This window comes from Mobula hypostoma, chromosome 9 (assembly GCF_963921235.1).
Source record: "Mobula hypostoma chromosome 9, sMobHyp1.1, whole genome shotgun sequence".
In the NCBI taxonomy this organism is placed as follows: domain Eukaryota; kingdom Metazoa; phylum Chordata; class Chondrichthyes; order Myliobatiformes; family Myliobatidae; genus Mobula; species Mobula hypostoma.
Window position 1 is genome coordinate 122,582,791 of NC_086105.1, and position 22,960 is coordinate 122,605,750.

Below are 22,960 nucleotides of genomic sequence, written 5' to 3' on the forward strand. Positions count from 1 at the left end.
AGATTTTTGTGCATTGCACTAAAATTATCACCTTCCTCTGAGATAGTCAGACCTTGCTACTTTAAAATCTATAAATCTATCATAATGAATAGTTTGAGCCAGGTAGAATATGTGTTTTTAAATGTTGTACTTGTACCAGGATTACACTCAATGGTGCATCCTGCACTTAGAGAGGAGATTAGTAATTATGGATTCGAGAATTATAATATTTATTTAAAGAAAAATTAGAACAAAACCAAAATGTAAATGCTAGAAACTTGAAATATAAACAGAGTTACATAGAACCACACAAGATACATGGGGCAAAGCAGAGTATTTATCCACACAATCCATGAATTGTAAAATGTAAAACCAGAGATTGGCTGTGTCTAACAGCAATCTAACTAGTCTATTCTCCTACACTCTCTCCATAGCTCTGCAATTTTTCTTCCCTTTCAGATACTGATTCAGCTGTTTTTTGAGTGTTATCTTGCAGTCCAATTCAGACCTTAACTACTCACTGCATAAAAAAATCTTTCCTCGTGCCACTTTTTGTTCTTTCATTTTACTTTCCCAAGGAAGTTCTGAACCTTGCTAATTTAGTTGTTCTCCTTTTGATTAAAGGAAATTAAAATTCAGTGAAAAGGAGTGAGAATCAAATGAAACTAAAGTCTGAGATGGATAAAGATGACCTATTGCCACTTTAATAGTTGCCCAATAAAAGAGGTCAAAAGCCTGATATTGTTCAATGGAAGCTCTCTCCCCATCCCTCTGTTAAATAATGGCAGCTGGTTTAATGCTGTGCACATCATTCTCTTTTACAGCATTCCTTATTATTAATGTAACTAGAATAACATGGCAAGGACATGGACTATGCTTGAAAATTTAATAATTGTAGATAAATTGTTTCTTTTTAAGCCAAGCAGATCTGTCCACTGCACAAATGAATCCATGATATTAGGAAAAAATAAATATCTCTATCAGACCATTCCCCCTTCCTTTTGTTTATAGGCACGTTATTAATTAAAGAGTACAGCAAACCTCCAGAAACTATATCAATAATGCTAATCTCACTACATTTGGTTAAAAAAATGCAACCTACCTCCACACAGTTACGCCTATCAGGCAAAGAACCCCGATAAAGGCAGGAAAGAACAACAGGAAAATGAAGATTGTTGTCATGTGGGAAGCTCGCCAAGCTATGCGAGGTGGCTGACAATTCATCATCAGACTAACCTGAACACAAAGTTAAAACTATTAATCAACGATTTCTCTGCAAAACAGTAGAAAACATTCATTATGGATGTAGTCATGTTATTTCCAAACTACTTTTAGTATACAAAGTAATGTTACTTTTAATAAGAATCGCAGCTGTTAATACAGGCAAATGGAGTTCAAACCAGAAAAGTATGAAGTGATTCAGTTTGGAAAATCAAACTTGAAAGCAGAAAACAGGGTTAATGGCAGGCAGGATTCTTAGCATTGTGGGGGAACAGAAGGATTTTGGGGTCTGCACCCATAGATCCCTCAAAGTTCCCACTTAAGTTGTTAACAAAGCATATGGTGGTGCTGTCTTTTAGTCAGGGGATTGAGTTCAAGAACTGCAAGGTAATGTAGCTCTATAAAACCCTGGCTAGACCACACTGTGTTCTGGTTACCTCAGTCTTGGAAGGATGTAGAAGCTTTAGAGAAGGTGTAGAAGAGATTTACCAGGAAGCTGCCTGAATTAGAGAGCATGTCTTAAATAGATAAGTTGAGTGAACTAGGGCTTTTTTCTCTGGAGCGAAGGAGGATGAGAAGTGACTTGATAGAAGTTTACAAGATGATAAGAGGCATAGTTTGAATGGATAGCCAGAGACATTTTCCCAGTCTGGAAGTAAGGGTTAATAATTTTAAGGTGATTTGAGGAAAGTATAGGAGAAATGTCAGAAGTAATTTTTTTTACATAGAGTAGTGAGTGCACTGAGTGTCTTTCTAAGGGTTGTGGTAGAGACAGATACTGTACATTATGGGCATGTAAGAAACTTCGGTAGATATGTAGAAGTTAGAAAAATGATGGGCGATGTAGGAGGAAGGGGTTGGATTGACCTTAGAACTGGCTGGCATAACATCGTGGCCAAAGGGCTTATACTGTGCAGTAAAGTTCTATGTTATAATAATAAAATTATATATATGCCAACTTTCATAAAGATTTATTCCACATTTAGCACCAATTAAGCATTTTATGCTATCTTGATTAAGAAAAAAAAAGCAGCTTCACAATTTCAAGACAACATATACAGTTGAGAATATTTACATGTTAAACTGGATTGTGCATTTTTTTAGGAATTACAGTAAGAGTCTAGTAATCTCTCAGATATTGAAGCCATCGATGTCAATTGACACACTACAAAGTAGATATTTATCGTCAGTCTCTTGCATTAAAGTGTAACTTAGTACTGGTTGTGCATTGCTTTCCATTTCTTAAATTAGGTCACTTGAAGTTAATAGAAACAAGTTTCAGAAGCAGAAGACAGCACAGTGCCATTCAAACTCTCAAGTCTGCTCTACTAATTAGTAAGATTATGATTGATCTCACTGTAACTTAACTCCAAATTTCTATCTAATCAAGATAATCTTGCATTCCTGAATTGCTAAATATTCATTGTCTCAAAAATACTTAAAGACTACTGCCACTGCTCTTTGTATAAGATGTTACGTACCCCGTAACTGGGTTGCCAAACCAGCAGAAATGGATCACTCAGTTGGAGTCTGGAGTACTAGAACTAAGAAAGTTTTATTAAAGAAACAAGCAACACAGTAATCGAAAGGATAATAAATGCAACAATTCAACAATGATAACCACACATGTGCACAGAATTAAGATAACAGCATCAATCAAGCTCTATCGCTGTCTAGGGGTAAATGACCAATTTCAAAATGACTCAAAGTTCAGTTCGCAGTAATCGTTGCCATGGCGATGGACAAGGTGGGGGAAGAGAGACAGAGAGAACAACTCATCATTCAGCACAGCTTCACTCACAGACCAGCGAGATTGCTCACGAGCAACTTTTGGGCGGGTCCTTGGTGATGTCACCTGAGGTCACCGACTGTGACCCCTCCTCCAGATGCGGTCGATCCTCTGCAGTGAACCCGGCACCCAGGCAAGGGCGGACACACACCGGGTTCCCGCTGATCGTACCTTTCCACCCTGTGTGTTGTCCGGTACTTCTCACCACTCGTGAGAGGCGCACCGCTTCCAGGGTCTCGTTACCTCGGGTGGCGTGTGTGTCGCCTTAGCGAACCTGTCCCTTTTTATCCCCCCTGCTGGGGTATCGCCTGTCCATCACTTCAAACAGTTCAGGGTTCAAAGGGGGAGCCGCTCCAGACAGCTCCCTCTCCCACGTCCCTCCATTACACATCTCCAGACGCTGCTCCATTGTTCCTTATCTCTCCTTCCCCTGAGGGCAGGTGGCAGACCAACTGCTGATGCCACTGATGCTAGCCCAGGCCAGCAAACATCTTAATTTTATGTGTATTCTCGTAACACTTCCCCCCTTTAAGGATTTTTACCAGGAGGTAAAAATTACAAACATGACTACATTATCTGATACATACACAATATACATCTTTAACAGTTATTTAGCTAATACAGAGAATTTGAAGCTGTCAACACCTTGACAGTCAGTCATCACATTTTCTGTTCCTTTTACACGTGTTATTAATAATCCCTTAGACCAGGCTCCAACTCAGCAAACTTCAGAGTGGCCAAAAGCACTGATGAATTGCGACCAATGTAACCTCTCATTTGGTTTTGTCCCGGACCACAACAACAAGGGTCGTCCCATTCCGACTCAGTTTTCTCTCGCAAGGGCTTAGTAGGAGGGGGACGGGTATTGACCGCAGAGTTATTGCAAAACTTCCTGCAGTACCCCACCATCTCCAAGAGCCTTCTGAGGGCCCTCTTGTCTGTCGGGGTTGGGAGGTCAGCGATAGCCTGCACTGTAGCTTGCATCACTGCCAGCTGCCCCTGTGTCACCACAATTGCCAGGTAAGTGACCTTCGTGTGGCCGAATTCATTTTTTTCAAGGTTCACTATCAAGCTGGCTTCAGACAGCCGTGTTAAATTGCCAATACACACCTCTGTGTTCATCAGACCTTTAGTCACTGAATTACTCGAAAAATATGGGTGTTGTTTACTTGGCTGCCCTATTGTAACCACATCGCCCAACGTCCCAGTTCTTTGCATTTCCTCGGGACAATCAAACACATGGGTGCGAGTCGTTTAATTACTCCTTCGGGGATTAAGGGAGAGACCTTATCAGTAGACCTGGCCAAAACAATAGCCTTCTCCCATCTGACCGATCCCATCCTAATCTTTTCAAAATGGTTTTTTCCTCTTATCAAGGGGCCCCTAGCTTCATTGATTTCCACGCTAACACCGACTAGGTTTGTTAGCATATCAAAAGCCGGTGACCGTCTCAGTTCGCGTCGGTCATGATCAATAACATTTTTCCCCCTGGGCAGCCGGTAACTCTCTTTCATGATTCCACCAACTGTTTCCTCCAGCACCGCAAAATGTCCACCGGGGGGTACCTCGTGGGCCATGTTAAAAACCTCATCCCCATAACTCTTTTGCACCACCCCCCATTCCTCATCTGCGGGTACTGTACTTGATTTCCCTTTCTTCCTTAGCACTTCCTCATCCGCACAATAGCTTGTCAAGGCTGTGTCAGAGAGAGCGGTCTCGGCAAAAACCATCAGCCCCTCGTCTCGCTCCTGCGTCTGCACAAATTCTTTCCTGGCTACTGCTACGTCCGTCCCAGCTCCCTCACTACCTCTTATCTCACTACACCCTGTCTCATACAAGGTTGGCAGAAATGTTTCAGCCAAATTCACCATCGCGGGCGGGGCCTCCATGCTGGCAGGCTGACCCGTCAATCTCACGACTGGGAACACGATTCCTCCGGCGATGTCATTACCGAGCAAGACTTCCACGTCTTTCATCGGTAATTCGGACCTCACCCCGATCGTGACTAGTCCAGAGACCAGGTTGCTCTGTAAATGTATCTGGTGCAAAGGGACTGACTCTGTCCCTTCCCCAACACCTTTGACCTCTACCTCCCCAGTCTGGGTCTCTGAGCTAAACTCTAATACACTCCTCAGTATTAGTGACTGACACGCTCCCGTGTCTCTCCAGATCCGCACTGGAACTGGTTCCAACCCCTCCTTCACTGACACCAGTCCGGCCGAGATAAACCTCTCGCGCCCTTCCTGGACTTTTTCAGACCTGTCCTTCCCTAGCGGTTCGCTTAACAGCTCAATACAGCCATTCAAAATTTCAGCTTTTCCTTTCCCCGTCTCCTTCCTTGGGGCAAAGCACCTGGACGCAAAGTGTCCGACTTTCCCACAATTATAACAGACGACCCCAGGAGACTTCCTACCAGACTGCTCCCGGTCTACCTTATCCTTTTCACTAGTCCCCGGCTTACTTTCTGACTTTTCCGGTGGACTCTCCCCGCCGTCCTGACTACCCTTCTGGTAGCCTTTACTCGGGGCAAACTTCATTTTATGCGTCAACGCATACTCATCCGCTAACTTAGCAGTTGCGGCTAACGTGGCTGCCTCTTTCTCATCGAGGTAGGGTCTCATACCCTCAGGGACACAACCTTTAAACTGCTCAATCAGAATCAGCTGCAGCAGTCTGTCATAATCCCCCTCTACCCCCTTCGAGGCGCACCAACGCTCACAATATGTTTGCATCTCGCGAGCAAACTCCAAATACGTGCGGTCCCACCGCTTCCTCGCATTCCGGAACCTCTGCCGGTATGCCTCCGGGACCAACTCATAAATCCTGAGGATGGCCTCTTTCACCACCTCATACCTCTGGGCATCTTCCGCGGATAAAGCGGAGTAAGCTTGTTGGGCTTTCCCTTTCAGTACACTCTGAAGTAAAACAACCCACTTATCCCTTGGCCAGTCCTGACTTATGGCCACTTTTTCGAAATGGAGAAAGTACCGATCCACATCGGTATCGTCAAATGGGGGAACCAGCCTAACCTCCTGGGTCGCCCGGAACCCTCCACCTTGGTTCGGCACGAGCCCCTGCTCGGCCCTTATCTTTAACTTCTCCAGCTCAAATTCCCTTTCCCTCTGTTTCTCCTCTTTCTCCAACTGTCTTTCTCTCTCTTGCCTTTCTACCTCTTTCTCTCTCTCTTGCCTTTCTACCTCTTTCTCTCTCTCTCGCCTTTCTAACTCTTTCTCTCTCTCCCGCCTTTCTAACTCTCTCTCTTTCTCCCGCCTTTCTAACTCTCTCTCTTTCTCCTGCCTTTCTAACTCTTTCTCTCTCTCCCGCCTTTCTAACTCTCTCTCTCTCTCCTGCCTTTCTAACTGCTTCTCTTCGTGTTCTAACTGCCGTACCCGGAACTCGTGCTCGAGTCTCAGTTTTTCAAGCTGTACCTGTACCGCGTCTCCAGCAGGTTTTTCAATAGACACCACCCCCAGCTCACCTTGGGGAAACACACCTTTAGATACATAGTGCTCTACAATAGCTCTGTGTATCTCCTCTCTCCTCATTGTCGACTTCACCTTAGCAAGATTCACCCGTTTGGCCACAGCTATCAATTCCGATTTCCTGGCATCCTCTAATGCCTCCAAGGTCGGCGCCTTTATAAATTCCTCAACCTCCATTTCTGCTGTTTGTCTTTTCTTTCTTTCGGGAATTTTAACCCAATCAATTTACTCCGTCCCAAATTTAGCGTTCAAAATCCCGGACGAGCCCCCACTTATGTTACGTACCCCGTAACTGGGTTGCCAAACCAGCAGAAATGGATCACTCAGTTGGAGTCTGGAGTACTAGAACTAAGAAAGTTTTATTAAAGAAACAAGCAACACAGTAATCGAAAGGATAATAAATGCAACAATTCAACAATGATAACCACACATGTGCACAGAATTAAGATAACAGCATCAATCAAGCTCTATCGTTGTCTAGGGGTAAATGACCAATTTCAAAATGACTCAAAGTTCAGTTCGCAGTAATCGTTGCCATGGCGATGGACAAGGTGGGGGAAGAGAGACAGAGAGAACAACTCATCATTCAGCACAGCTTCACTCACAGACCAGCGAGATTGCTCACGAGCAACTTTTGGGCGGGTCCTTGGTGATGTCACCTGAGGTCACCGACTGTGACCCCTCCTCCAGATGCGGTCGATCCTCTGCAGTGAACCCGGCACCCAGGCAAGGGCGGACACACACCGGGTTCCCGCTGATCGTACCTTTCCACCCTGTGCGTTGTCCGGTACTTCTCACCACTCGTGAGAGGCGCACCGCTTCCAGGGTCTCGTTACCTCGGGTGGCGTGTGTGTCGCCTTAGCGAACCTGTCCCTTTTTATCCCCCCTGCTGGGGTATCGCCTGTCCATCACTTCAAACAGTTCAGGGTTCAAAGGGGGAGCCGCTCCAGACAGCTCCCTCTCCCACGTCCCTCCATTACACATCTCCAGACGCTGCTCCATTGTTCCTTATCTCTCCTTCCCCTGAGGGCAGGTGGCAGACCAACTGCTGATGCCACTGATGCTAGCCCAGGCCAGCAAACATCTTAATTTTATGTGTATTCTCGTAACAAAGAGTACTGGCATTTGCTTCATATGCCTTAAATGAGGACCAAATTAAACTAAAATTCTAGAATGAATAAAGATGACATTTTTCTAGTAGTTATGTAACAAAGGTGGAAAAAAGCCTAATATCTTTTCATTGAAAGCTTTCTCGTCATCCTTCTGATAAACACTGGGATCTGGTTTAATGCTATTGACATCATTCTGTTTCAGAGCATCCCTAGTTATTGATCTAACTAGAATAATCTAGCAGGGATATTTAAGCAATAGCTGATAGATCTAATTTTTTTTCACTACTTATTTAACTATTTGGTATGTTTACTGTAATTCAGTTTTTATGTACTGCAATAAATTGCTGCACAAAGACAAATTTCAAAACATTTACTCAAGATAATAAACCTGATTCTATTCTCCCAGAAAGCAGCATCCTATGTTAGAGCATTCAGTATCCAATCTTTCAATCAAGTCCCATCTCAATCTTATAAAATCTAGATATAAGCCTCTCCTCCTACGATAACCTGGTTTTTCAGATATTAGACTAATTAACCTTCTTGAAACTTCTTTCTATGTATTAATATCCTTTCTTAAAGGAAGAAATCAACACAATACATAGTTCTTCAAATGAAGTTTCATCAATAACCATTCATAAACTCAGTATTTTCATAAAATAAAATCAAATTACTGAGAAAAATCAACATGTTACGTAACATCTAAATGAAGAGAATAGGTTAATGTTTCAGGTCAAAGATCTTTCATCAGAACTCTTATTTTCATATTGAATTCTCTCTGCAATAAATAATTAAGTTCTGTTAGCTTCCCTACATTCTTTCTGTGCTTGTATGCCCAGTTTTTGCATTTATGTGTTAGGCCAACCTAATTGCTTTATACTTCAGAGCTCAAGAATCTCTCACTATTTCAATAATACACTATTTTTGGTTCATTTCCCATGCCAAAATGGAGAATTTCTCCTTTTCCTATATTATACTATATTTACCAGACTTTGCCCATTCACAACACTTTATTCCTGCAGTAGCTTCATGTCCTCTTTGCAACTTAATTTCATACCAGACATTTTGTTATTAGCATATTTAATAATCATACCTTTTGTTCCTTCATTAAAATTATTTAAAAACGATGTACTTATAAAAGTTGAGGTCCCAGCGCTAGCTCTCTGGCAAATTACTCTTTCCATCTTACGATCCTAGACCCACTTATGTTTTAATTTCCTGTAACCAGTCAATCTGCTACTCATGCAAATGTGTTACCAGGACCTTTGATTTTCCCAGTATTTGATATAGCCTCATATTTGGAACTGAATTCCCCAAAACTCATTTTGACTTTGCCCAAATGCCCTGTAATCTCTCTTCTCCCCTCTCCCATTGGGCAGAAGATACAAAAGCCTGAAAACATGTACCATCAGGCTCAAGGACAGCTTCTATCCCACTGTTAGCAGACTCTTGAATGGACCTTTTGCATGATCAAATGGACTCTTGACCTCACAATCTACCTCATTATGATCTTGTATTTATCATTTACACGCACTGCACCTTTTCAGTAGATTTTGCACTTTATTCTGCATTATTATTTTACCTTATTCTAGCTCAATGCACTGTGTAATGATTTGATCAGTATGCAAGACAAGCTTCTCAATGTATATTGATATATGTGAAAATAACAAAAAAAATATTTCTACCAAACGTAATGCCTTAATAACAGTTTCTAACATTTGTCCTGTGACATATATTATAAGTTAATTTGACCTTTTGTTTTCTGCTATAGTTCCCTTTTATGAATGCAGTATATGGTGAAGATAACTGAACAATAGTTGAACATGTTGGCCACAGCTGTCCATTCTTCACTATGTGCTCTTACTCACTTCTGATGAGAGTATTACTTGGTAAAAGCTCATCTACCTGCTTTCAATTCTATCAAAATGCAAGAGTCCAAACAACTGTGCCACCTATACAATGCACAATGAGAAAGTAGATCCTTTGCGGAAGTAATTTCCTCTAAAGAGATTGTCCGACTGGACCATCTCCTGAGAGGGACCTGAAGATATAGATATGAATTGTAACTTGCAAGATAATACTATTCACAAATTATTTTCAGCCACCATGGACATTAAATCACAAGGTGTGAGAGTTCATTATCATGTAGGTTGATGCTATTTAATTCTGTCACCAGTTATAGTAGCTGGGAAGCTATTAACATGCATTGTCAGCAGCTATTGGATGAAGGTGGTTGGAGCATCACATCCAATTTTCTGCCGTTCCTTTCTATTCTGTGCTCCCTGCTCCTGTACTGAGGGGTTAAAATCTATTACAGCCTGACAGCACAGGAGTGAATCATGAAAGTAGCATCTCACTACTCCCACTAATCGCGAATCAAGTCTTATTTACTTCACTAATGAGATTCTTCCTCCAATGGACAGGGACAAGTAACTTCTTGCAAACCGCTTCAGACTTTAGCATTACATCTTTACCAGAACCAAAGGCTGCACTTGAATCCACCAATTTCTACTGTTGAGTTCACAGCTCCAAAATCCACGGGAAATAAACCTCAGTCCTGTTCAACAACAGAACTGGAATCCATTCATGTAAATTATCATCACTCAGTGTAACTGCAACACAACGGCTAGGTTAAACACCATTACAGGCCGTCTGGATTACTTCCTCCACCCTACATGTTGAGAAATTAAAATCCAGGCTGCAATTTTTACAGAAGTCACAGTTCCAAAAATTTATAATAAATTGTAATATTGGACTATCTACCATACCCTTTTAACGTGAAACGTAATGAAGAACTTAATGATCTGTATTGCTGGTAAAAGGGGTGCAAAGAAAAGTCCAACCCTAAAAATAAAATAAACAAAGAATATTAGTAAATACAGAATACTGAGTGTGTCTAATTTGATACACTTTTTGAAAATATCTCATCCTACTTACCATCCAAGTGTTTGTGCATGGATTAATGCTAACACATTCCTTGCAATGTCGAATTCTGGTATTCCAAGTTTTGGCCAGCAATATCTCCCTATGACGCTAAAGCAATTTTAGAAAGTAATAGTTGGTATTCCATTAAAATGACTGATTGCTATGCCATTCCATGTTACTTCAAACATTACCATTAAAATTTTCAGCACATTACAGTATAATTAAGTGAGGCTCGAGAAGATAGAGGGCTGGATGGTGATGAGTGGAACGTAGATGGAGAGGGGATAATGAACAATTATATTGCGACTTCGCTAATATGAACAGTGTGAATCAGTCCTGATGATATTAGTTGGGGGGGGTGAGAAGTGTGGGGCTGTGGAGCTGGAAGGGGGTGAGCAGATAAGTAGGCAAGGAATACAGTGATAGTATTGGGCTTTATCTATCTTAAAAATAATATTTAACATTTCATTTAATTACAGGATCAAAACTATTAATATTTCAAGCATGACAATACTTTTCAAACCTCAGGGCATACCTTCGAATGAATTCCCCAAAGAAGGAACTGAATAATGAGAAGATAAAATCAGTCACTACAAGTCGGTAGAGATCTTGGCCTACGAAAGTTTCCCAACACTGTTAATCAAACAAATATCATTCTTGAATTGAAATTTTGATAGATATTCTTTATAACTCAAACTTTTGTAGACAGAACAAGAGTCATGTTTAGTTAGGAATTGGAGTTTAGTTAGAATGGCAAATCATTGAAAATGTACCATGAAACATACCTCCATTACTTCTGCTACTATCACCAGCCAATAGTAGCACAGAACTCCAGTTATTGACATCTTCAGCAAAATGTTTCTGCGTGAAGAAGTTAATACATTCATTATGCATCATACGCACTTTATACTACTGCACCTTGATTTCTGACTCACATTCTCCAATTAAATGGAAAAAGTACGGAGGTCTCCTTGACTCATGTTCTTGCTATTTATAGCTTATTTATTTATTATTATTACTAATTTTTTCTCTTTCTTTTCGTATTTACATTCTATTGTCTTTTGCACATTGGTTGTTGACCGTCCTGTTGGGTGTGGACTTTCACTGATTCTATTGTGTTTCTTGTATTTACTGCGTTTGCCCGCAAGGAAATGAATCTCAGGGTTGTATATGGTGACATGTAAGTTCTTTGATTATAAATTTACTTTGAACTTTGTGTCTTTCTCCACAACTGCTGCCTGACCTCGAGAATATTTCCAGCATTTATTGCAAATGTATAAAGTGATTGCTTTTAAAACATTTACTAAAATTGACAAGAAGCCAGACAGTTCTGTTTTTAATGTTATTTTCCAAGGCAATTTTAACACATGTGATTTACTTAATGAAAAAGTACCTTATAATAAGAACGTATATCTCATGCCATGGATACTTGAATCTTTCCATAAGGCCGAGGAAAGAGAAGAACAATGGTATAAATAAATTGATGCTTGCCACCAGAAAAGGCAAAAACAATGTAGATGCTTGCTTTTGCAGTTCTTCCTTGGTTGCATCTTTTTGAATAATCTGTGAAAATATAAATTAAATGACTTTATTTTGCATTTTTATACATTCCACATTCAGATTCATTTATCGATTTATCATATATACATGAAAACGTACAGTAAACTGCGCCATTTGCGCTAACAACCAACACTACCAGCCCGCAAGTGTCACCACACATTCCAGTGGCAACAATACAAGCAACAACAAGAACACAATGGCAGTAACAAAACAAAACAACAAAATATTATGCCTTATGAGAATAGGTTGAGTGAACTCGGCCTTTTCTCCTTGGAGTGACGGAAAATGAGAGGTGACCTGATAGAGTTGTATAAGATGATGAGAGGCATTGATCGTATGGATAGTCAGAGGCTTTTTCCCAGGGATGAAACGGCTAACATGAGAGGGCACAGTTTTAAGGTGCTTAGAAGCAGGTACAGAGGAGATGTCAGGGGTAAGTTTTTTACGCAGAGAGTGGTGAGTGCGTGGAATGGGCTGCCGGCGATGGTGGTGGAGGTGGATACGATAGGGTCTTTTAAGAGACTCCTGCATAGGTACATGGAGCTTAGAAAAATAGAGGACAATGGGTAACCCTAGGTAATTTCTCAGGTAAGGACATGTTCGGAACAGCTTTGTGGGCTGAAGGGCCTGTATTGTGATGTAGGTTTTCTATGTTCTATGTTTCTAAAATAGCCCCTTTTCACCCTTCCATCCACCTACGCACCCACCCACATACACACGAAAGGGCTCCAAGCTTCCAACCTCCAGACCCTGGACTAGACTCGCAGATATCAGACCTTGGATTTCCAGACCTTCTGATCCAGGGGCTTCAACCAACAGGCCTCGATTTCTGGACTCGCCAATTTCAGTCTTAGAACTTAGGGCTCTGACCTATGGTATTGACCCCGGGATTTGCAGATGATGGGAATTTAAACTCCAGGCCTTGGACTCCAACCCTAGGACTTGCCAACCTGGATGGTTATAGCTGGCCCAGACTTATAGACATCGGGCAAGGATTTACGGGCTCGCTGACTTCAGTCTTTGACCTTTGAGCTTCAACCCCACAAATCTATTATTCCGGGACTCACTGACCTAAAGGTCAGCAGCCCTCAGCTACGTCCTCAGGCCTTGCTGATCCGACGTCCATCTATGGGAATCACTGGCCTTCTACCATGAAGCTCTCCAAATTGGACTTCAACTCCTCTCCCTGATTCTTCATCTACTGCTTCTAACCTATAACTCCCTCATCCCTGTCCCTAACCTAACCCTAACTTCCTTGCACCCCCTCCAAAACTATCTGTAAGAACCTAAAACCAACTAAGTCTGAACCATAACTGGGACAGAGACTGCAGCTCTGTGCCATCTTGACCAGATAAATTGGAATACTCTTACCTATTGTACAATTCTGCATCTTAAAATTATGATCTGAATGCACCTTGAGGTTCTCGTACATCTAATCTCCTAGTTGTTAGTGCATAGATTAAACTCCAATTGAAATAATTTCCATTGAGCACATGCTAAAGGTCAGCTCAATTGCAGGCTTCTTTCTTCCTCCTTCCCATCAGCAGGCAATAATCTGTATTCATGCTGCTATTTTTATATATTTTCAGCCTTTCCATGAAGTACATCGTAGGAAGTACAGGAATTCAGAGGATTGTCAACCACCCAAAAGGTCAGGAGTTCCCAACCTGAGGTCCATGACTCCTCAGTTAATAGTAAAGCTCCATGGCATAAAAAAGTTTGTGAACCCCGGCAATTGGCCTGTGTTAAGGCTCCTACAATCCTATAACCATCTTTCTCCCAGTTTATTATGGTTAATCTAACAAGGTCAGAGCATTGTACAGATTCCTGCACATATATTGCAGAGTTCCCGGGTGTCAATATCCCTAAGGGTCTAACCTGGACCCAAGATATCGATGCAGCTAGAAAGAAAATACAACAGCAGCTGTATTTCATTAGGAGTTAGAGGAGATTTGCTAGGTCACCAAAATCTCTCGCAAACTTCGACAGATGTACCGTGGAGAGCATTCTAACTGGCTGCATCACTGTCTGGAATGGGGGAGGTGGGCTACTGCACAGGATCGAAATAAGCTGCAGCGAGTTGTAAACTTAGTCAGCTCCATCATGGGCATCAGCTGCTGTGGTATCCAGGACATCTTCTAGAAGTGATGCTCAAAAGGGCAGAGTCCACCATTAAGGAGCCCCATCACCCAGGTCATGCCTTGTTCTCATTGCTGCCGTCAGGGTTAAGGTACAGAAGTGTGAAAGCACACATTCAGTGATTCAGGGACAGCTTCATCCCCTCTGCCATTTGATTTCTGAATGGACGTTGCACTCTTGAACACTATCTCACTACATTTCTATTTTGATTTTAGCACTAATTTAATTTAACTATTTAATATATATATATTTACTGTAATTCAAGTTTTTTTCTATTATTATGTATTGCATTGTACTGTTGCCGCAAAGACAACAAATTTCACAACATATACCGGTGATATTAAACCTGATTTGATTCTGCTACCGACTTCTTCCTCTCATCTAATTCAGATACTTTCCAATAACTATGCTCTGGTAGTTTTTGAGGGTATCTGCCTTTTATTCGGTACTACAATCCAATTCCACACAACAATGCTATTTATTAAGTGATTCAGTTTAGTTTCCCTCTGCATTATTCCATTAGCCTATTGTTAAAAATATAAAACAGTACAGGCCTTTGGCTGATGACGTTGTGCTGACCTTTTAACCTACTGCAAGGTCAATGTAACCCTTCTCTCCCATATAACCCTCCTTTTGTTTTCATTCATGTGCCCACCTCTTAAATGTCCCCAATGAATCTGCCTCTACGAGCACACCTGGCAGTGCATTCCATGTACCCACAGCTCTCTGTGTAAAAACCTATTTCTGACATCTCCCCTATACTTTCCTCCAACTATCTTAGAAGTATGTCCTCCCATATTAGCTATTACCGCCCTGGGAAAAAGGTGCTGTCTGTCTACTCTAGCCATGCTTCTTATCATCTTATACACATCTAACACCCTTCTTTGCTCCGAAGAGAGAAGTGCAGGATTGCTCAACCTTTCTTCATAATCCACACAGCATCCTGGTAAATCTCTGCACCCTCTCTAAAGCCTCCACAACCTTCCTAGAATAAGGCAAATAGATAGGTTCTTAATTTTTCTGCTTCTTTTACCTGAAATTATACTGAGAAAACAATTGTGTTGCAAATTTATGTTATTTTTAAACCTAAGATCTTTTTAACTATTTAACTCTAAATGCAAAGGGCTATCAATAAATTTCTAATTAAACCCTAAAGCATCCCTAGGTTATTTTCAAAGCAAGTGCATCTTTTTAATTTATTCTAAAGATGCAGGAAATAATGATCATGACATCTCAAGATGCCTGGAGAAAGCATAAAGCCTTTAACTTTCTGAGAATTAATCATATGGGCAGAAGAGTTCTGTGCTAGCAACTTCCTTTCCTCCAAAAATCATTAGTGAACTACTTAAGATTTAATGGCAAGCAGAACCATTTATAGTAATTATTTTTAGTGTCTTCCCCAAAATAACCATATTTATTTAATTTGTTTTTTTCATATTTTCCACTTGTAAGAAATCTACTGCATAAAATCACTTTGGCAAAAAATAACTAATGTTTTCTTTTTCTGAATATCCTGGAATCTTAGTTAAAGATTTGGCGAGTATGCTTATCAAAGAATATTTCCCACATTTCACTTCACTGCAGCTATATTTAAGTCACATTACTTGTTTAAAATCATGGCTGTTAAGTTTTTACCCAAAAATATTTTTGAAGTTTTAAAAACCCATGAAATGTGATTTGAAAAATCCTCTGATCCAAATTGCCTATATTACTCCTAGCAACTAATCCAAACATTATAGTAAAACATGCTGGTCAATTTCAAATTTCCTAATAAAAATCCAATGTTACTAAATTTGGAACATTTCAACTTTTTTTTCTGATGCACTCCACATTTAATAAAGTCTTCCTCTGCTTTCACCCTAATTTTGTAGAGTCACATAACAGAAAAGTATTCTCTTTGCCCCACATATCCATGTTGATTATTTTGCCCATCTATGTTAATCCCTTCTATTTGTACTATGCCTGTATCCTTCTATGGCTTGCCTATTTAACAGCCTACCTAAATGCCTCTCAAACATAGTTATATCTGATTCAACTGTTTCCTCTGAGAGCATGTCTGGTTATCATATTTGTCTCTATGTCAAAACCTTCTCCCCAGATGACCATTAAATCTCCTTCCTCTCACTGTAAACCAATAAAGTTAATCTTGCCACAACACATGGTAGCTCCTGTTGAAGTGGCAATATTGAAAAGTGATTAAGACTGCATCTCTGATTTGGCTTCATTAATATCTAAATTTCAGACCTTCCTAAGGTAATTAAAATGCTAATCTTTATGATAGAGTTCAATTAATTTCACTAGTGTAATGACTAAAGAATGTTAAATATCGAAAATAATTTATCTGTAGTTCTCTTTGAACGAAACAACTATAGCCATACATTTTCTACATACTCACTCTCCATAATCTAGACGTTTGGTTCTGCTTTTCTGTTCTACCTGTCATTGAAATCTCTGCAGACTTTTGCATGGTTGAAACAAAATCTTCCCCAAATTTCAGGTTCTGAGTTAACCAATTTAGCCAGGGTTGAAAGTGCACTTGCTTTCCTAAATACTCTATGCAAACCGTTCTATCAGCTCTGTATATGTGATACCAGAGTTGCTAAGGCAAAAAGAAAATATAGATTAATAGTTCATATATCTTGATGATGATTCTGAGAATTTTCCATACAAAAACTGTCTAATACACTTGCTGACAACTACAGAATCTGCACAGAACTTGCAGGAAAACATTTTAGAGTTTCAATAAGTACGTGAAAATGTTTTAAAAAATGCTGCAGATACTGGAAATCCAAAATAAAAACCAAAAAAAATGACAGAAATAGTCAGCAGGTGGGCTGCAGCAGCAACAGATACACAAAATTTACAAGAAAAGCATACATTAAAGATAAATTGTACACAATAAGAACAAAAAAAATGTCTACTGTAGTTCCAAGTGGGTAGAGTGTTCCTAGAATGAGGTATTGAGTAGGATGGCTGACAGGAAGTAGCTGTCTCGAACCTGGAGGTGTAAGATTTCAGCTTCCATGAAATCAATACATTCATGATAGATTAAGATTGGCAGAATTTGACTGTGTAATAGAAATAATTTTGACATACAAAGTCAACTTTATTTCAATTGTTACCATCTAATCTTTCACGATAAAGTTCAATTAATTTCATGAGAGTATGATTAAGCAATTGAATACTTTAGGAGCAGCTTCTTCCCCTCCGCCATCAGATTTCCGAATGGACAATCAGCTACCTCATGATCTCCTCATAGTGCACTACCTTGCTATTTTTTGCTCTCTTTTTGAACTACTTACTTAATATAATTTTTTCCAAATATATTTATTACTTTAATTTATAGTTTTTATTATTATGCATTGCAATGTACAGCTGCAACAAAACAACAAATTTCTCAACATATGACAATAAAATTAAATATGATTCTGATTCAATGTAATTTATTGAAAATAATTTTCTAGCATTTCTCTAGAGTTGAACAAAACAGTGGGATAGTTGCTGGGGAACTAAGGAATGGACTGAAGTGATGAATTCGATATGGAATGCGACATCTAACCAGACAAAAGAAGAGATAATCAGCATTGAACTAGTAACCAACCGCACCAACTAGCCTTTTGTGGTTGGAGACCCTGGTGCTCTGCTGCTGAGCAAAAGGGAAGCTCGACATTCTTCTCAAGTAAAATGGTGTTTTTCCTTTTTTACTCTTGATCTTGTATGGACTTTTCAGGATTCAGGTTCACCCAATTTCTGATCATCCGTAGCCTACATCTTACACAACCAGCCTTTATTAAAACAGGTGAAAAGGATTTTCTGGCAAAAGGGGATTCCCATCCGCTGTTCTTCCCTCAGCACAGCTTATTAAAACAACCTGCTTTGCAGGTGCATTTGTATCTTTTTCAGGCTCAATGGGAACCAATCAGATCATTTTCCAGTAGTTTCCCTAGGACCTGTACACAAGCAGAACCCCATCATATTGGGAGAACAGAGAAATTGACAATTCTATTGTTTAAATAACATTATAGCAATATCATTACACAGCTTATTTGTTGGACGTTTAAGTTACAAAAGCAATCATTCAAAATAGAAATTTTATATTATTTCATACTTCTGAGGTTTTTTTTGGATGTTGAATATATACCAGCACCAGATTAACTTTCACCTAACTTACGCATGGCCCTGTTAAGCAACCAGACACAGAACAGTGACATAAGAGAACTGAAATCATCTCTGTACTTTATTAAGCAAGTATCAGAGTGCAGAATATGAAATTCATAAGCACATACCTGAAAATTAGATTTAGAATAGAAATAAACTCCAACACAGCAGCCCACTGTTGTACCTAACGAAATAATCCAAGCAATCAGATGAATTAAACATCTCACAATTTTCTGCTTTCTTGTTAATTGTCTCTTGTAACGTGTTTTTTCTGATAACATTTCCTGCAGAAAAATATTTCAGCTCTTTAATTATAAGAATGGTACATGTTTACACATCCTTTAAAAACACCATCACATTTATGGAAAAACTAATTTAACATACCTGAAGAAAATAATTTCTCTTTACATACATAGTCATCTATAAATACTTAGGGAAGAGAACACAAATGATTGGATGCATTGCAGTATTTTAGAATCAAGACTTTGTATGATCTTAGACTCATTTAATTATATTATCATGATATTGTCATTCTTCTGTGTTGACAAATCTGGATCCGGAATTCCCAGACACAGTGGAATAATACATACACTCAATGTGAATCAAACATGCTGCCTGATACAAAACTAAAGTGATGCTCAATAAGGGATAACTAACAGCAGTCAATATCCATAGGGAGATGACTAGTTTGTTTTTCTGGGCGCCCCTTGAAGCTTAAAGTTCATATTTTTCATTATGTTCCTTCAGTTAATTTTCCATACTGTTAGTGGTTTACAGTGGACAATTTTGCCATATATATTAACTCATCAGTAACACCTGAACCCAAGGGGAATCAATATTCATGCAGGCAAGATTGCTAGAGGGAGGAGAAGATGGTGGCGCGACGCAGCTCGTTGCAGCCACTCAGCTAGTGATGTCTGTTATTTGACAAGTAGGGTGCTATGCACAATCCTGATTTGTTGGAGACAGACGTGAGAGTACGGAGGAACATCTGGTGAAACTTCTGAAATGCCTGCTTCGCTGCTGCTGCTACTGTGTGGTCCAGAATCTCTGGAGGAGAAGGCCCCGAGTCCTAGGCTTTGCTTGTCGCTTGGCGGCCGGAGCGGGGTCGAAGCGCTTGGCAGAGGATGGTGCTCGGAGAGGCTGTGTTGGAGGGGCTGGTCGGAGGCTCGAAGTTTTCGGACGGACTCAAGAGTCCACTGTGGTCGGGTGCTTCCAATGGTGCTGCATTGGCAAGTTGGCAGTGCTTGGAGGTTCATGACAGGGAGAGTTTCTCCCTTCTGCCACCTGCGTGAGATGATGAGGCTATCGGGACTTTGAGACTTTTCTTACCGTGCCCATGGTCTGCTCTTTATTAAATTATGGTATTGCTTTGCACTGTTGTAACTATACGTGATAATTACGTGGTTTTGTCAGTTTTAGTCTTGATTTGTCCTGTGTTTTCTTGTGATATCATTCTGGAGGAACGTTGTATCATTTTTTAATGCATGCATTTCTAAATGATAATAAACGAGGACTGAGTGTCCTCATAATCTAATCTAAACTAGAACTGTTGGGGAGCGTTTAACCTAATTTGGCAGGGAGATGGGAAATGCACGCAGTACGTGGAATAAGGCAGCAGTGCAGCTAGAGGTAGGCAGATATAACGTGAGCATCACTGAGTCATGGCTGGAAACTTAACAAACAAGGATACATATTGTACCAAAAGGACAGCCAGATAGGCAGAGGGGGTGGTCAGGCTCTGTTGGTAAAAAAAACCACGAAAATCACTTCTTTAGAAAAAGCTAACATAGGATCAGAAGATGTAGAATCCTTATGGGTAGAGTTAAGAAACTGCAAGGGTAAAAAGACCTAGTTGGGAGTTATGTACAGGCCTCTGAACAGTGGCCAGGATGTGGGTGTGGGGTACAAATTACAAAAGGATTTAGAAGAAACATGTATAAAAGGCAATGTTTTGATAGTCATGGAGGATTTTAATATGCAGGTATATTGGGAAAATCAGGTTGGTACTGAAATTTGTAGAAGGCTTATGAGGTGGCTTTTTAGAGCAGCCAGTGGTTGAGCTCACTAGGGGGAAGGCAATTATCTATTGGTATTGTGTTATGAACCAGGTTTGATTAGGGACCCGAAGGTAAAGGAACCCTTAGGAGACAGTGATGATAATATGATAAAATTCACCCTGCAATTTGAGAGGGAGAAGCTAAAGTCAGAAGTATCAGTATTATAGTGGGGTAAAGGAAATTACAAAGGCATGAGAGGGGAACTGGCCAAAGTTATTTGAAAGGGGACACTAGCAGGGATGATGACAGAACAGCAATGGCTGAAGTTTCAGGGAGCAATTCAGAAGGCACAGGATAGATACGTCCCAAAGATGAAGTATTCCAAAGAGAGGATAAGGCAATTGTGGCTGACAATGGAAGACAAAGAACAGCATAAAAGCAAAAGAGAGGGCATATAATATATCAAAAAGTAGTGGGAAGTTAAAGAACTGGGAAACTTTCAAAATCCAACAAAAGGTAACTACAAAAACCATAAGGAGGAAAAAGATGAAATATTAAGGTAAGGAGCCAATAATACAGAGGCACGTGATAAAGTAGGCCAAAGTTAGCATACTTTCCTTCAGGGAAATCTTGAGAAATCTCTTGGAATTCTTTGAGGAAATAACAAGCAGAATAGACAAAGGAGAGTCAGTGGACGTTATTTATTTGGATTTTCAGAAGGCTTGTGACAAGGTGCTGCACAAGAGGCTGCTTTAACAGTATAAGAGCCCAAGATAATACAAGAACGATATTAGCATGGATAGAAGCCTGGCTGACTGGCAGGAGGCAGAGTGGGAATAAAGGGGGACTTTGCTGGCTGGTGACCACTGGTATTCCGCAGGGGTCGGTGACGGGACCGCATCTTTTACCATTATATGCCAATAATTCGGATGATGGAATTAATGGCTTTGTGGTCAAATTTGTGGATGGTGGATAGGTGGAGGGGCCATTAGTGATGAGGAAGCAGGGTGTCAGCTGAAGGACAGATTGGGAGAATGTGTGAAGAGGTGGCAGCTGGAATATAGTGTAAGGAAGTGTATGGTCATGCACTTTGGTAGGAGGAATAAAGGCGTAGACTATTTTTTAAACAGGGAGAAAATTCAAAAAACAGAGATGCAGGGGGACTTAGGACTCCCTTAAGATTAACTTGCAGGTTGAGTTGGTGGTAACGAAGGCAAATGCAATGTTAACATTCATTCTGTGAGAACCAGAATATAAGAACAATGAAGTAATATTGATCTTTATAAGGCATTGGTCAGACTGTACTTAGAGTATTGTGAGCAGTTTTGGGCCCTTTATCCGAGAAAAATATGTGCTAACTTTGGAGACGGTCCACAGGAGGTTTATGAGAAAGAATCTAGGAAAGGGAGTGTTATCGTATGAGGAGCATTTGATGGCTCTAGGCCTGTACTCACTTGAGTTTAGAAAAATGAAAGGGATCTCACTGAAACCTATCAAATATTGAAATTCCTTGATAGAGTGGATGTGGAGAAGATGTTCCTATAGTGGGTGACACACACAAAATGCTGAAGGAACTCAGCAGGCCAGGCAGTATCTATGGAAAAAAGCACAGTCGACATTTCGGGCCGAAACCCTATAAGGGGGAATCTAGGACCAGAGTTCACAGCCTCAGAATAGAGAAATGCCCATTTAGAACAGAACTGAAGAGGAATTTATTTAATCAGAGGGTGCTGAATCTGTGGAATTCATTGTCACAGATGGCTGTGGAAGCCAAGTCATTGAGTATATTTAAAGCAGAGGTTGATAGATTCTTGATTAGTCAGGGTTTCGAAAGTTATCAGGGAGAACAAGAGAATGGTGTTTAGAGGAATAATAAGTCAGCCATGATGGTATGGCAGAGCAAACCCGATGGGCCAAATGGCCAAATTCTGCTCCTACAGTATGTCTTATGGTTTTATCTATGTTTTACAGCACTGTTGAACCTTCTATGGAAAACAATCTATTAGATCCAGCTGAAGTAACTGATCAGAATGCTTCAAACACTGGTATGTCCTTACCCCATTATAAACAACAGCAAACTGAAATATGAAGCAACTAACATATGCTGTTGTTACTCTTATATTAAGTTTAGAAGATACCTTATTAGTATCAATATGTATTGTTGAAACACTGGACTAATAATTTTCAGGCTGAATCAATTGTTATTAAAATGACACAGAACATCTTTTTAGAATGTAGACTTGGAATTTGGTTATTATTGTCATATTACTGAGAAGCCATAAAAAAATGTCATGCATGCTGTTCATACAAATCAAATTATTACATACTCCAACGAGGGTAAAACAACATAAAGCAATATCAGAATGCAGACTAAAGTGTAACATCTACAGAGAAACTACAACTCAAGTGAATAATAAGGTGCAGGATCATAATGAAGCAGTAGATTGTGAGGTCAAGAGTCTATCTTATTGTACCGTGAAACTATTCAATAGTCTTATAACAGTGGGCCGGAAGCTGTGTACGAGCGTGATTGTACTCACTTTCAGGCTTTGGTATCTTCTACGCAATGGGAGAGGGCAGAAGAGAGAAAGTTCACGG

At 40.2% G+C, this 22,960-nt stretch overlaps 1 protein-coding gene across 4 annotated transcripts in view; it reads right to left on the bottom strand.

Annotated features, from left to right (window-relative positions):
* Positions 1–22,960, bottom strand: part of tmc5 (transmembrane channel like 5) — a 125,922-nt gene that overhangs the window by 29,205 nt on the left and 73,757 nt on the right. For all 4 annotated transcript variants that reach the window (XM_063059052.1, XM_063059051.1, XM_063059050.1 and 1 more), the window contains 7 exons: positions 18,491–18,646; positions 11,899–12,068; positions 11,291–11,366; positions 11,041–11,138; positions 10,518–10,613; positions 10,349–10,424; positions 1,082–1,215 (listed from right to left, as the gene is read on the bottom strand). In XM_063059052.1, coding sequence (XP_062915122.1) covers positions 1,082–1,215; positions 10,349–10,424; positions 10,518–10,613; positions 11,041–11,138; positions 11,291–11,366; positions 11,899–12,068; positions 18,491–18,646 — 806 coding nt within the window. The remainder of the gene's footprint in view (positions 1–1,081; positions 1,216–10,348; positions 10,425–10,517; positions 10,614–11,040; positions 11,139–11,290; positions 11,367–11,898; positions 12,069–18,490; positions 18,647–22,960) is intronic.